We start from the raw sequence: 14088 nt of genomic DNA, 5'->3' as shown, positions 1-14088 counted from the left end.
TTTTCTTTGATCTCCAACTGTAGGTATTTCTTGCCTGTGACCTCCCTCCAGCCCCCTCCAGCAATCATGCTCTTCTTATGTTCACTTCTGCAGCCTCACTTCTTTTTAACAATTGTTAACTATTGTTTACCTGTGACATCTCTGGTTTCTTACCACCCATTTGCACTTTATACCATTCAAATCTGGCTTTTAACACTGTTTCACCAAAACTATTTTTGTCAGTGATAACTCTGTCACCTAATCTAATGAACATCTAATTAACCCTGTGTAGCTATCACTATAGCTGGCCACTCTCTGCTTCTGGAACCTACTACCTCTTTCTTTGTCCTTGTGTTGCCAAAATACTCTTGGTTTTCTCCAATTTTACTTATTAGTATATCTTACTCTCCGTTATTGGTTTCTCCCATCCTTCTAACATTGAAATGTTAGAATTCATTGGGGCTTTTTCATAGATTCACTTTTCTCTACATAGACTTTTTATCCAGGTGATTCCATTGATTTCCTTGGCTTCAAATACAATCTATAGGCCAACAATTCTGAAATTATAGCTTTAGTCCAGGGCTCTGTTCTGGAATCTATACTTTTATATAAAGTGCATCCTTGACATTTTCACTGAAGTTTCAAAGAGATATGAAAACTCTCATACTTAAAACTGATCTAGGAAGACTCACTCTATCTGATTTCCAGACTTGACACAAACCTATGGCAATCAAGTCAGTGGAGCATTAGGGAAAAAAAATAAAAAGATATATAGGTCAATGGAATAGGCTGGAGTCCAGAAATAAACCCATACATATATTGCCAATTGATTTTTGACAAAAATACTAAGGCAGTTTGATGGTGAAAGAATATTCTTTTCAACAAATGGTATTGAAACAACTGGGCATCCATATAAAAAAAGACGAAACTAACCCATAACTTATACCATATAAAAAAATTAACTCAAAATGAATCCTACACCTAAAAGTAAAATCTGAAATGACAAAACCTCTAGAAATAAACATAGGAAACAAATTTTGTTGCTAGGAGGAAAAAAATTGATAAATTGAATTTATCAGAATTAAATACTTCTTCTCTTTGAAAGATACTGTTAGGAAAATGAAAAGAAAAGCCACAGAATGAAGAAAACTACGTGCAAACTATGTATCTGATAAATGACTAGTATTCAGAATATATAGCAAGAACTCTCTCAAATCAATATGAAGACAGGAAACCGATTTTTTTAAAGGAGCAAAAGTTACAGACATTTCACCAAAGTAAATAATATACAGATGGCAAATCAATACATGAAAACATGTTCAACATCCTTAGTTATCAGGGAAATTCAAATTAAAACAATGAGATACCATTACAAACATATTAGAATGGCTAACATTCTAATGATCTACCCTCCAGTAGAGGGACATTTAGAATGTTAGCCAATATGTTAGCTATTCTAATTTGTTTGTAATGATTGCAAACTGATGTTGCCCACGCTGATCTCAAACTCCTAGACCCAAGCAGTTCTCCCACCTTGGCCTCCCAAAATACTGATACTATAGGTGTGAGCCACCGTGCCCAGCCTAATTTTTTTTATCTCACATTATCAAGTTCTGCCAAGCAACTGGAATTCTCATACATTGCTGACAGAAATACAAAATGATAGAACTACTTTGGAAAAGAGTGTTGCAGTTTCTTATAAATTTACCACACAGCCATCATCCCACTCCTAGGTATTTACATAAGAGAAATAAAAACGCCCACATAAAAACCTGTATGCAAATGTTTATGTCAGCCTTCCTTTGAAAACTGACAAAACCTAAGGACATTCCAAATGTCCCTCTACTGGGGGGTAGATCAATTTTGTTATGTGTATACAATGGAATACTACTCAGCAATAAAAAGGTCTAATTTATTGGTCCATGCAACCACATGGATGGATCTCAAATGTATTATGCTAGGTGGGAGAAACCAGACTCAGAAGCCTACATATTTTATATTTTAATGTATATGACATTCTGAAAACAGGCAAAATTATAGGGACAGAAAACATCAGTGGTTGTCTATAGATGTAGTGGGGGAGAGGACTAATTACAAAAGGCGTCAGGAAACTTTTTAAGATGATTGTCATGATAGTTTGACAAAAATAGTGTTTCTCAAAATGTTAAATTGTACTGTTAATTTTACTGAGTGAAAATTATACCTCCATAAACTGACTTTTTAAAAAATGGATTTAATGATTATCCCTACATAGGTGCCTCTTCCTCAAGTTTCTTTATCTCAAAAAATGGCATCACTATCTGCCTATTTTCTAAAACCTGAAACCTGGTAATGATACTTGGGACTTCCTTTTTCCTTCATACACCACCCACAATTCTACTTCGAAAATGTATTGCAAACCCATCTCCTAAACTTCCTATCTGAGCTTGCCCCTAGCACAAGCCACCATCTTCTCTCACCTAGACTATTACAATAGCTTCCCTACTGGTCTCCCTGCTTCCGTTCTTGTTCACCTCCAATCTATTTTCTGCATAACTCCAGAATAATGACTTTAAAGGAAAATTAAATGATGTCACTGTCTTACTGAAAACTTTCTTGTGGCTCTGTTTCAGAGCCCTACACTTTGACCCTTGAAGGCCCTGTAGGATCTAACACATCCAATGTCATCTTGTGACACTCCCCTCTACCCTCTTGTCCTTCCCACCCTACCCCATACCCGTGATACTCTGGTCATAGTAGCCCTTTTCTATCTGTTTAATATTCCAAGTTTTATTGCTCTCTTGGCAATTTTGCTCAAGCTATTTCCTATAGCTAGACCCCTCTTCTTCTCGGCTCTCTTTTTTAATGGCTGTCTCCTTCGCATTTGTTTTTTGTTTGTTTGTTTTTGTTTTTTGTTTTTTGTTTTGAGACAGGGTCTCACTCTGTCAGTCAGACTGGAGTGCAATGGCAAAATCACAATCACTGCAGCCTTGAGCTCTTGGGATCAAGTGACCCTCCTGCCTCAGTCTCCTGAGTAGCTGGGACCACAGGTGCATGCCACCATGCCCGGCTAATTTTTTTTAATTTTGTAGAGATGGGGTCTCCCTATGTTGCCCAGACTGGTCTCGAACTCGTGGGCTCAAGTTATCCTCCCATCTTAGCCTCCAAAAGTTCTGGTACCACAAGGATGAGTCACAGCACCTGGCCCTCCTTTTCATTCTTAAAGTTTCAGCCTACCTAGCATAATATCCTTAGAGAAGCCTTTACACATTTTATAGTAATTCACTTCTGACATTCTCATTCATAACTCCTGTTTTCTCCTTCACAACATTTTCCCAACTTATAATTATATATTTATGAATTTATTTCGTTAATATTTATCTCCCCTATTAGAATATACTTCCTTTGAGGGCAGGAGTATTTTCTCTTTTTCATTTACTTAGTGCATTACCTGGAGCTAAATAATATTTGTTAATAGGAGCTAAATAAATATTTGTTAAGTAAATGAGTAAATGAATGAACTTCCTGCTATTAGATAATAATAATAAGACTTTAATGTGATCATCACTGAATTACCTGAATCAACAGAACTATGTATTTTTTAGGGGCTTCTGTACTGGGCATAATTGCATCTTTATGCTTACTACATCACCTGAGGTAGGTAGGGGTCACAAAGTCTTGAAACCATGAGTGTACAAGAAGACAACAATGTTGGCCACCCAGAAAGGCTTACCTCTCCAAACCAATTGCTTGGCACAGAGAATGGAACTTGGAGTTGTACAAAAGTGCAAAGCCGTGTGTCCACTTAAGGAGTAGCAATTGAGCTTTGCCCCACGATCACAGAGGATCTTAACACAATCCACATTGGCCATTTCACAAGCCACGTGAAGAGGGGTTTTCCCATTGGGTCTACAGTTGATTGTAGCATTGTGGTCCAGTAGCACCAGAAGACATTCCACATGACCAAACAAGACAGAGAGATGCAGGCCTGTGGCCCAGGAAGACTTCAATTTATAGCTAGGCAACCAGTAACCTGGAAAAAAAAAAAAAAAGGAAAAGGAAAGAAAGTTTAACTTCTTGACCTAGGCTTTCTCCCTGTTTTGTGAGGATTTTTACAAGTATTTTATTTTGGCCACATTTATAAAAGTGGGGTGGAGAGGGGATGACAGAGGTTTTAAACTAACGGCTAATGGGTCTGCAGGCGTTTTGTTTCATAGCCTATTCTGATGTTCATCAGGGGAACAGGCTTTCTCAAGCTCTCACTGTCTCTACTATTTCTTATTACTGTGTCTTGTTCCTTTATTTACTTTACCTTTCTAGGTCTTGAAGGCATTTAAGTTTGGGATCTTCATTTATGTAATTGTATTTTATTTTGCATGCTGAGTTATTTGAGATGCTTCAAGGATTTTTTTTTTAAAAAACTTTCAATCATTGAGAGTTTGTCTTGAATGATTCCAAGGCTGTCAGTTGCAAGCTTGTAATTTTTATTCTATCCAAAATTTTTTTCCTATAGTTGTTGTCAATCCAACATATGAATGTATTTAATCTTTTTTAAAAAATTATCACTCCAAGATTTTATTTGCCTGCCTGTTGATTTATGCAATATCACTTTCCAAAGACGAATTTAAGGGAACTCTCAACTTTCACACACTTAAAGATTTTTCAAACGATTTATAACATAAGGGCAAAATTAAAAAGTAGGAAAATAAAAATGTCAAAAGTAAGACAAATGCCTACACAAAATATAAACTGTATCCTATACCCTAAAATAGCATTGCAAATTTGCCTTTGAATTTCCTAGCAGCCAAAATAAACAGGAAAATAAGACATGTTGCATAATTAACTATGTCTACAATCCATACATAAATGAATTGGGCAGGGGAAGCATAGATGGGCCTAGAACTGAGATCTTCAATAATTTTTCCCATTGGTTTTTGGAAATGTGCATTCTTTCTCTCTGCCTCTCTCTCTCTCTTTTCTCCCACTCTCTCTCTCTTTTCTCCCACTGATCTCTGACTTCTATACGCTGAGCTGGTCTTTTTTCTATAAATCTCCAACTATTGCCACATTTGGCAAGCTATAACTATGATGACTTTATAAACCTTCTTTCTATGTCAGTGCCAATAGCCATAGCATTTAAGCTTTTATGAATGGAGAATGGAAAATAGGTACAGAAAGAAAAAATACTGAGGGCAAGAAGATGAAGAGATAGTTCTTCAACAGTCACAGTGTAGAAGTTACTAGGGCTGAAACAACAAAATAAATTTTAACATGGATAAATCAGAAGTTTGCTTATAGATTATAAAAATTCCACTTATAAGTACAAAGTAAGCAGAATATGATTTAATGGTCATTTATTTGAGAAACAACCTAGGGATTTGAGCTGTAATCTTAAAATAAGCCAACAGTGGGCTGGTGCTGCCAAAAAACTAATACAATCTGAAACTACATTAATAAAAGTGTAGTGCCCAGAACAAGAGAAGTAAACGTTGTATTCTTCACTGATTAGATAAGGTCATAAGAAATCTAGAGTATTACGATTACTACTGGACATTGCCCCTTACAAGAAATGATGAACTACTAGAGGGTGCTCTGAGGATGATGACAACATTAAAAGTGGGCCTGGTGATCAGGTATTAAATTTCTCTCATTTAAGTGAAAAACACTAGAGACATGCCACTCCTGGGTGTTTATCCTATAAGCATAAACACCCATGTGAAATGTCCTAAAGGACCACTGTATTGCACAACTCCACAAAAAACACTATTCGCACTGTACTCTGTGAAATGTGCTCCAGGACTTAGGAATCTTGCCAACCTGGTCTACATACAAGAACATGCACTACACTACAGCATTGTTCGAATGCTTAAACAACCTCCATGTTAATTGATAGGAGACTGCTTAAATAAATTATGATACATCCATCCAATCAAATACTATACAACCATTTAAAAAAGGGGCAGTTCTATATAGACTGAAATGGAAAGATCTCAAGATATATTACTGAGTGACAGAAGCAGAGAGCCAAACAGTATATAAACTATGCTATCATATGCAAATATATTTGTATACACTGGGAACACGAAACTGGTTATAGTGGTGGCCTCCAAGAAGAACTCGGGGGTTGGGGGATCAGGACAGACATGCACTTGTTCTTGTTACAAGGAGGTAACATACCAAGTTACCTCCTTGGTAACTTCTAAATTTAGTATCCTGTGCATGTATTGCTTTTTAACAAAAATAAATAAAATTAAAATGAGCTATTGTCTCTCTGTCCAGAAGGGAAAGAATAATTTAATTTAAAGAAGCTATTTACAAGATTGTGCACAGTGATTAATCCCACAGGAATGAATGAACTCAACCCAAAGTTTGTCTTTCTGCACTGTATCCTCCAACCTAGCTACACACACACGCACACACACACACACACACAACTTTAATCCCTTTTTTATTCCATTCAGAATTCTAGAGCCATCTTGCTTTCTCTCCCGCCCACCTTTCCCTTTATCCAAATCTACTCTTTAAAAAGAAATCCAGTTATTTCACATTAAGGTCTAATGGACTGAGGATTGTTTAAAGTATGATCACTCTCAGGATTATCTGAATTTATGGAAGAATCTATATTCAGCTAATAGAATTAAATTCTAAGATATTAATTTGAGATTCCAGACACTGGGAAGAGATGGTGTTGGATTATATGGACTTTCCATGGCAAAACTAAGTAGTGTCATAGACAGTCTGAGCTGGGGAGTATCAACTCCACGCCTCGTGTGTATGTGTGTGCAAATTGATATGCACACACAATGTATGTACATATAGATTCATTTATACATTTCTATTGAGTTATGTACATTGAATCTCTGTTCCAAGCAGAGTTCCTAAGCTGTATGTCTTGCAGCTTGCTTTTGATGATGAATGAATCACATTAACTTCAATACTTAATCAGTCATTTTAATACTCAAATTTCCTCAAAAAGCAACTGGCAAAAACAGTCTTTTCTAACTGCCTAAGAAGTTGGTTCCAGGTCTGAAAACCAGGATGTGTTTTGCCTGCTGATTAACAGCAAAAATTAGGCAGCTCTCTGTGACAACTGATTGGAAATTTGCGCCTGCTCTGCAATGGGAAGAAAAATGATCCCAGAAAGGAAGCAGCAGAGAGCTGATTAAGAAAACACCATTTTGATGTAAAATCAAAGAAACACAGAATGTTAGCACTGGAGGGAAGATTATCCAGTCCAAGCCTTTCCTTTTCCAGATGAGAAAACTGCCACTTTTTCAGCCTGCTAGAGCCATGAGTCGCCTGCCTCAATCCAAACTCATGGACTCAGAATACCCGCAATGCAGATTCCATCTGTCTTTGTCTTTGTGGAAGCCGAATAGAATTACCTCCAAGCCTGTTTCACAAATCACAAGGAAAGGAAGAAGATCCTCAATTCATCTGTAATATTTTGCATCTCTGATATGGAAATGCATTTGCTAGTTGAATTTTTTTCTTCCTCCTAACTTCCAGGTAGTACCTAAAGAATCTATCCTGTTCATGTATTATGTGAATCAGTCATCCTTGGCCTCTCAGTCAGTTTCTTCTGCATCTCCTGTAATCATAAACATTAACTGGTCAATCAGGCTCACAGGTCCTGGAATTCAGTCAACTCCCAGAATGGAGCTGTGGTTACAACTCACCTCTCCTAAGATAGGAATATGTGTAGGTAGGTGGTAACAAGACACCTTAGCTGCTGCCCCTGGGGAGCTGAAGTGGAGAAATGGGAAGAGGACAGATTGCAGGCTATAGCTTAGGGTATACTGAAGTGTATCTGGAAGCTGTGTTGCAAAACTTTGGTGGTAATGTGGGGCGAGGGATTTTTGAATAATTCAGCCCTGAGCATATCAGGAAAGCCTGCTGCTTTGAGCAGAGAAAAGAGCAGCCCCTGGCAAAAGGGCCATCAACGTACAATCATCACTTTAAAATGAGGCTGGGCCTACAGGTCACTGTGTAGCAAGTGTGGAAGTAAATACACTTACTGTCATGGAGGACCAAACCCCAGGTAAACCTATCTTCAAAAACCACAGATGAGGCTGTGCCTGTTCACAATCTTCTGCTGATGCTGATATGTCAAGAGATCAGAATTTGTCCCCCAAAATATAACCACCAATGATCACAGCATGCTAGAAACACAATTAACTGATCAGGCATATTCATTTTTTACACACTCCCTTCTTCCCACAGCAAAATTTTCCTAGGGCTTCGAAACCTAGAATGTGATTTATTCCTAGTATTTGTCTTTCAAAAGCCCCCCTCTGCTCACCTCTGCAGATTTCAGGCTGCCCTTTTACTATGTGTTTAGACTTCACAAAGGACAGAGGTGAGGCAGAACCGGGGAACCAAGCCCATGGGAGCTGGGGGTGGGAGGTGAAGCAGAGGCTGCCTCCCTCTAATGTAAACCACTCACACGCTACCCCATGTCTACAGTCTGTGTGCAGTGACAGCTCCTTGCAGAAGAGTTCTGTTTGAATAAGAAGCTCCACTAAGAAGAAAAGAAAAATACAGATTATTTCCCCTATGTACAAAACCCACAGGAACTCCCAAATACAGGCCATGCCCATGTGGCTTTGACCATGATACATAATCTGTTTACATAGTTTCACCTTCATAATGTGATTAATTATCTGCGTGCCGGAATCTGAACTTAGAGAGGGTCTTGTCAAAGCTTCCATTTTACAAATGAAGATAATTAGTCTGGAAGAGGTTAAGTAGTATAAAGTGTTCATGTTCACATAACAAGTACCCACAGAATCAACTCTAACTCTCAAACTCCATTGCCCCCAAATCTTTAAATAGCCATCTATGATCCGAAGGCTACATGCAGTTTACCTCCAAACTGATATCACTTGTAGCTAAAAGTTCTAAAGGAATTTTAGAAGTTTTATCCCCGAAAAGAAAACATGCAGACTAATCGTGTGTGTGTGTGCGCGCGCGTGTGTGTGTTTAATTTAAATCTGAAACCAAAGAGATATGCCCCAATAGCTGAGTAGAAAGCTGCCTAGAAATATAGCAAGGAGCAAAGTGTTCGGGCCTTCTTTTGGAAGAAGGGATTGGTTCTGCTTCAGCGTTTGGAGAGGATGCACACATTTCTGGTAAACCTTCAGCTAAGCCTGGGCTCTGCAACAGTTATCAACTATAACGTTATCTGAGTCAAAAGAACCCCACACACGAGAAGCCTCTGTTATTACAGCCAAAGGTTACACACACTGCTCGTGGCTGGATTAGCAGACATTTGCTCTGCCTGTGTCCACGTATTTACACAGTCCTGAAGGATTACAGACTGAAGCACAATTCTTGGCTATTTTTTAATAGCTAATATTTTCCAGATAACTCAAAGTTCCCCTGGGAAGGGGGGATAAAAGCAAGTTTGAAGTGTAAAATGTAAAAGAAAAAAGTTTGAACATCAAAGAAAGGAAAAGAACCCTAGGATGGAAATGGGAAAGCAGGAGAGTGAATTTCTGGCAAAGAGGAAAATTAGGTGATAAAGAAATTATCCATTCAGAGAGTGGAAATAAGAGCTTTCACGATATTTGGATATAAGTTGCTACTTAGTAAAGTAGATAGAGTACCTGCCAGAAAGTTTTTTAAGTGAAATCATTCACTGGTTATTTTAATTAAAAATATGACTACCAACCAAGGCATCAGTGGCTATGGGCCATAAATGAAGTACTTAAAGTGCATTACCCTGATTAATAAAAGGACTCTGATTAACCTTGCTGACTAGGGAATTTCCTACCAAAGAGATAAATATGAAATTCTGCCTGTATCATTTATGAGCCAAAGCTTATACATCTGAAGGAAGATCAAGTTGGTAAAGCCTTTGGAAACAGTTTTATGGACAGTCCTTCATGTTTCCAGTATGGAGGTCACCAGTGAAAACCAATAGAAGGGACCTTTGTGTTTTCTTTAAAGATTTCTTCTGTGCTTGACTTCACTCTAAATACTCAGTGGTTGGCTCATAATGAATGTTATATCACTGACATCCCTTGACTTTCAATGACTTATTGCATTTGGCAGTTGGAAAGTTATTCTTTGTATCATTTTTATTTTAAAGTGATCATCTGGTAAACGCAATTTTTGCTTACTTGTTTTTGCTTTTAAGACCCATTATCTCCGCCATTCCCAGGGAGGTCTCTCAAATGCCAACCAGCACATTTTAAGTGTTTGCTTTACAAAATGTGAGAAAAGTTTCTTTAAATTAATAAAACATGATTTCATCTGAAGATTTTATTATGAAGCTTAAAATAACTTAGAAAAGTAAAGTGAGAGCTCTCTAACTTTAAGAATCATGATTAGGTGCTGGAGAAAGACAGGATCCACAGTTTGAACACGAACTCTGGAGGCTGGCTTCTAAATCTGTTCTCTGTCAAACTGGTAAGAGAAGCTACTCAATGAGATGGGCCCAGTGCTACACAGGAAAGCAGAAATGAGCTTCCAGACTTATTTGTAATCCAATAGCTTTATTCTGTCTTCCTCACAAAATACACACTTCATATTTGCTTATGAGCTAAACTTTTGATTACTGTTATGCCCAATAGATTGTAAATTTGGGAAGCACTATTTAGATTTTAGGTGATTTATTTGCCAGCAGAGTTCTGAGTTCCCTTTTCAAAAATTATACACTGACTTTCATATAGGCTTAGATAGACTATATTTAGGGATAAAATTTAGTTACTTCTTAAATCCTATAAAAATGCTGTATGTTCTAAATAAATAAGAATGGTTTAGAATTGATTGTACTAGTTTTCATTTTCTATAGGACTATCAAATGTTGAATATAGAATTTTAGTACTGATTACACAAGGAAATTTAAGAGTAGCATGAGATTTTTATAGGTTTTGTGCATTGTCTTTCTTATTAAGCCAAAAATAATTGAAACCTGAAGATTCCCACACTTTAAAAGTAAACACGAATGTTCTGTTTCCTCATCTGGATGCTGGTTACATAGGTTTGTTATTTTGTGAAAAGTAATCAAGCTGCACACTTATTTATGCACTTCTGTGGAGAGCTTTTCAAAAGTGCTTTAAAAAAATCAAAGAGCAGTGTGCAGCAGTTCAACAGCGTCCAACGTCCAAAACTTCTTTGATTTAATAAAGTCTCACAAACTTTAATCCAGCCACATACCTTTTAAGGCCACACAGAAATGGGTCCTATTCCTTTGAACTATTTAGACAAGAACTAACTAATCACTGTAGACTGCTCAGCTCCACGCTGTTACCTGACAATGACTTTATGACTTAAGAAATTGATATAACCACTTAGATCTACTAGCAGCTAGGATTCTATTTATCATTTCCATTCCTAACTTTCCATTCCTAAGTTTAAAAGGATCGATGACAAGGCTGAAAGCATGTGAAAAAAATTGGAAGAAATTTTTTTTTTTTTTTTTTTTTTTTTTTTTTTTTTTTTTTTTGAGACGGAGTCTCGCTCTGTCACCCAGGCTGGAGTGCAGTGGCGCCATCTCGGCTCACTGCAAGCTCCGCCTCCCGGGTTCACGCCATTCTCCTGCCTCAGCATCCGGAGTAGCTGGGACTACAGGCGCCTGCCACCACGCCCGGCTAATTTTTTGTATTTTTAGTAGAGATGGGGTTTCACCGTGTTAGCCAGGATGGTCTCTATCTCCTGACCTCGTGATCCGCCCACCTTGGCCTCTCAAAGTGCTGGGATTACAGGCATGAGCCACCACGCCCGGCCTGAAGAAACTTTTAAGAAAGATGAGGTTTTCACCTGGGTTTAAGACTAAAGAGACAAGTCCTTGTGCCCATATTCATATTAAACAGAGTAGTGGAGTAGTGTGTTTCTTTCTACACATGAGTGCACAGACACAAATTTCCTGCATAAAAACTAAAAGTAAGACCACAAATTTTACTAGTTCTGTGCAAACATCCACCTGGCATACATAAGAAAGGAACTGTTCTTTTCCTTTTCCAGAGGGTGTAATTTGCTATCTCCCTAATTGAAAGCTACATCCCACAGTCCTAACACTATGAAAACACTTCAATTCGTGTGAATGAAAATTTAGCTCCATGAGGACCATAGGAGTCAGCTCATATTGACAATAAGAATTTACAATTTATTTTCTTTTCTTTCAAGGGTGATGACACTGGTGGAAGCAGGAGAACCAACCCCACCCCTCCCCTCCACTTCCCTAGAGCCTGCACCTAAAACTTGGTTTCTTATATCCTCAGAAACTTCACACAAGCTGTGCAACTTGGCTTGCTCAGGAGATGAGAGAAGACAGTCTTTGCAACTCAGGGTCAAATAACTTACCCACTGACCTGAACCTGAGTTATTTCACCCTAGGCACAAATATAAGCTTTTTAAAAACATCTTAAAAATTAGTTTAGCATTCAGACATTCTATCACTGAACAAAGTTATAAGATGAAAGCAATCTAATTATATAGTATACAAATTTTCTTTCTAACAGACCCCGTAAACTTTTGAAAAAATAGATCCCTTCTTTGTCTTCCCATCAAAATATTAATGCCATTAATGCCAAAATATTATAAAGCCCTTGAGTAAAAATCATAAACACAGTAACTAGCCTCAACTCTTCTATACGTCCCTCAGAACTGACAATTAATGGAGAAATATATACTGTACCATTAGCATTTGTATCTGGAAATGTATTATACTGATGATTTATTGATGGCCAGAAATCATCTTTAAACATTAAAATAATGACTGTCTCTAAATGCTATACACAAGACCTTAGCATCTATGTTGTATTAAACATTAGTGACGTTGAGCAGCATGTTTGCAGTATGCTCACTAGATGATCTAACTACTCACATTCCCCCCATTAACCAGTTGATTTGGGAAATCAGAATCAGTGGAACTCTAATTTATTTCTGATTTATTAAGCATGGGTTCCAGAAATTTCCTTGGTAAAAAAAATTGTTCTAATTTTTGTTTTCCTTAGGTCTTTATAAGGCAGGTATTCTGTATTAAACACATCTACAATTTTGAACAATTATTGTAGTCCAGGAAAAAAGTTAACTTTTTGGTTTTGCTGAATTCAGCTTTTGTGCCTGAACTGAAAACTCATTAAAATGATGAAGACCATGAAAGTGCCTGTGGCACTGCTTTATCCATTTATTAACTCTCCAAATGCTGGGGAGATTCCTCTTTTTCATCCACATGGACATAGAGAGGACATATCTTTAAGTAGCTGTTAATGGAGAATTAGCAGCCTGTTCTTAAACCAGGTACATTGTCTAAGATAGGGTTTCAACAATCTGCTTAGCCATAATCTAAAAATGTTTTCTTCCTTCTATATCATCATAGTCAGAAGAAAAGTTAAAAACGGAGAGTGCATTGCTAAAAATGATTGTCTGGGATTTCAAGTCCTAGGCCCAAGGGTGGGAAAAGAAAAGGAGAGACACAACTTATACATATATATCAGCCCACGATGTGTTTTAGTTCAAAAAGAAAGAAAATATCAATTTAGAAATATTTTTAAATGAATAAAGAAACAATAAAAGCTACTGTTTAGAGTGGATAACTGACACTGTGCATTAAAAAAAAATCATTTTCTACCAGTTCTACAATAACACCTATTTGTTTTTACCTTGTTTATAAGATGCCAAAACCATATTCTCATCTTCGACTTCAAAAACAGTGTCCACATCTATTTGCCTTTGGATTAAAATAGCCTTCAATTTTCCGAAGTCATTGGACTTTAGCGCCTCAAGGAAATTTCTCTTAACTAACTTGGCAGCTCCAGATTTAGTGACAGGGGCAGTGGTGCCGTCCATCCTTCCTCTCCCTCTGGAAGCTTTGTTGTGATTTATCAAGAGAACAGCACGGAGCAAACAGGCGCATGCTGGAGAGTCCACAAACTGTCGGCTAATTTTATCCCAAAGTTATGCTGATCCGTTCTATTTATATAGGGATCATTTCAAACTTCAAAATATCCTTCTTGGCTGTCACTACATTTTCAGGTCCTTTAAACTGGTTATATATTAACTGATCCATTCAGTTATATATAGTGTCAATATGAAGGAAAGCCCCCATGATACATTTCCAAGCATGAAATGTCACAATTATTTCTTATATGATCAAAGTAGTAACATAAGATTTAAAAGCTC

At 37.4% G+C, this 14088-nt stretch overlaps 1 protein-coding gene across 1 annotated transcript in view; it reads right to left on the bottom strand.

Moving 5' to 3' along the window:
• Positions 1–13778, bottom strand: part of ASB4 (ankyrin repeat and SOCS box containing 4) — a 54050-nt gene extending 40272 nt beyond the window's left edge. The window contains exons 1-2 of the mRNA XM_003252519.3: positions 13569–13778; positions 3692–3991 (exon numbers count right to left, since the gene is read on the bottom strand). Of these exons, the coding sequence (XP_003252567.1) occupies positions 3692–3991; positions 13569–13755 (487 nt within the window). The 5' untranslated portion in view covers positions 13756–13778. The remainder of the gene's footprint in view (positions 1–3691; positions 3992–13568) is intronic.
• Between the last annotated feature and the right edge of the window lie 310 nt (positions 13779–14088).

Source organism: Nomascus leucogenys, chromosome 11, assembly GCF_006542625.1.
Source record: "Nomascus leucogenys isolate Asia chromosome 11, Asia_NLE_v1, whole genome shotgun sequence".
Taxonomy (NCBI): domain Eukaryota; kingdom Metazoa; phylum Chordata; class Mammalia; order Primates; family Hylobatidae; genus Nomascus; species Nomascus leucogenys.
This window is presented reverse-complemented; position numbering and strand designations above follow the sequence as displayed.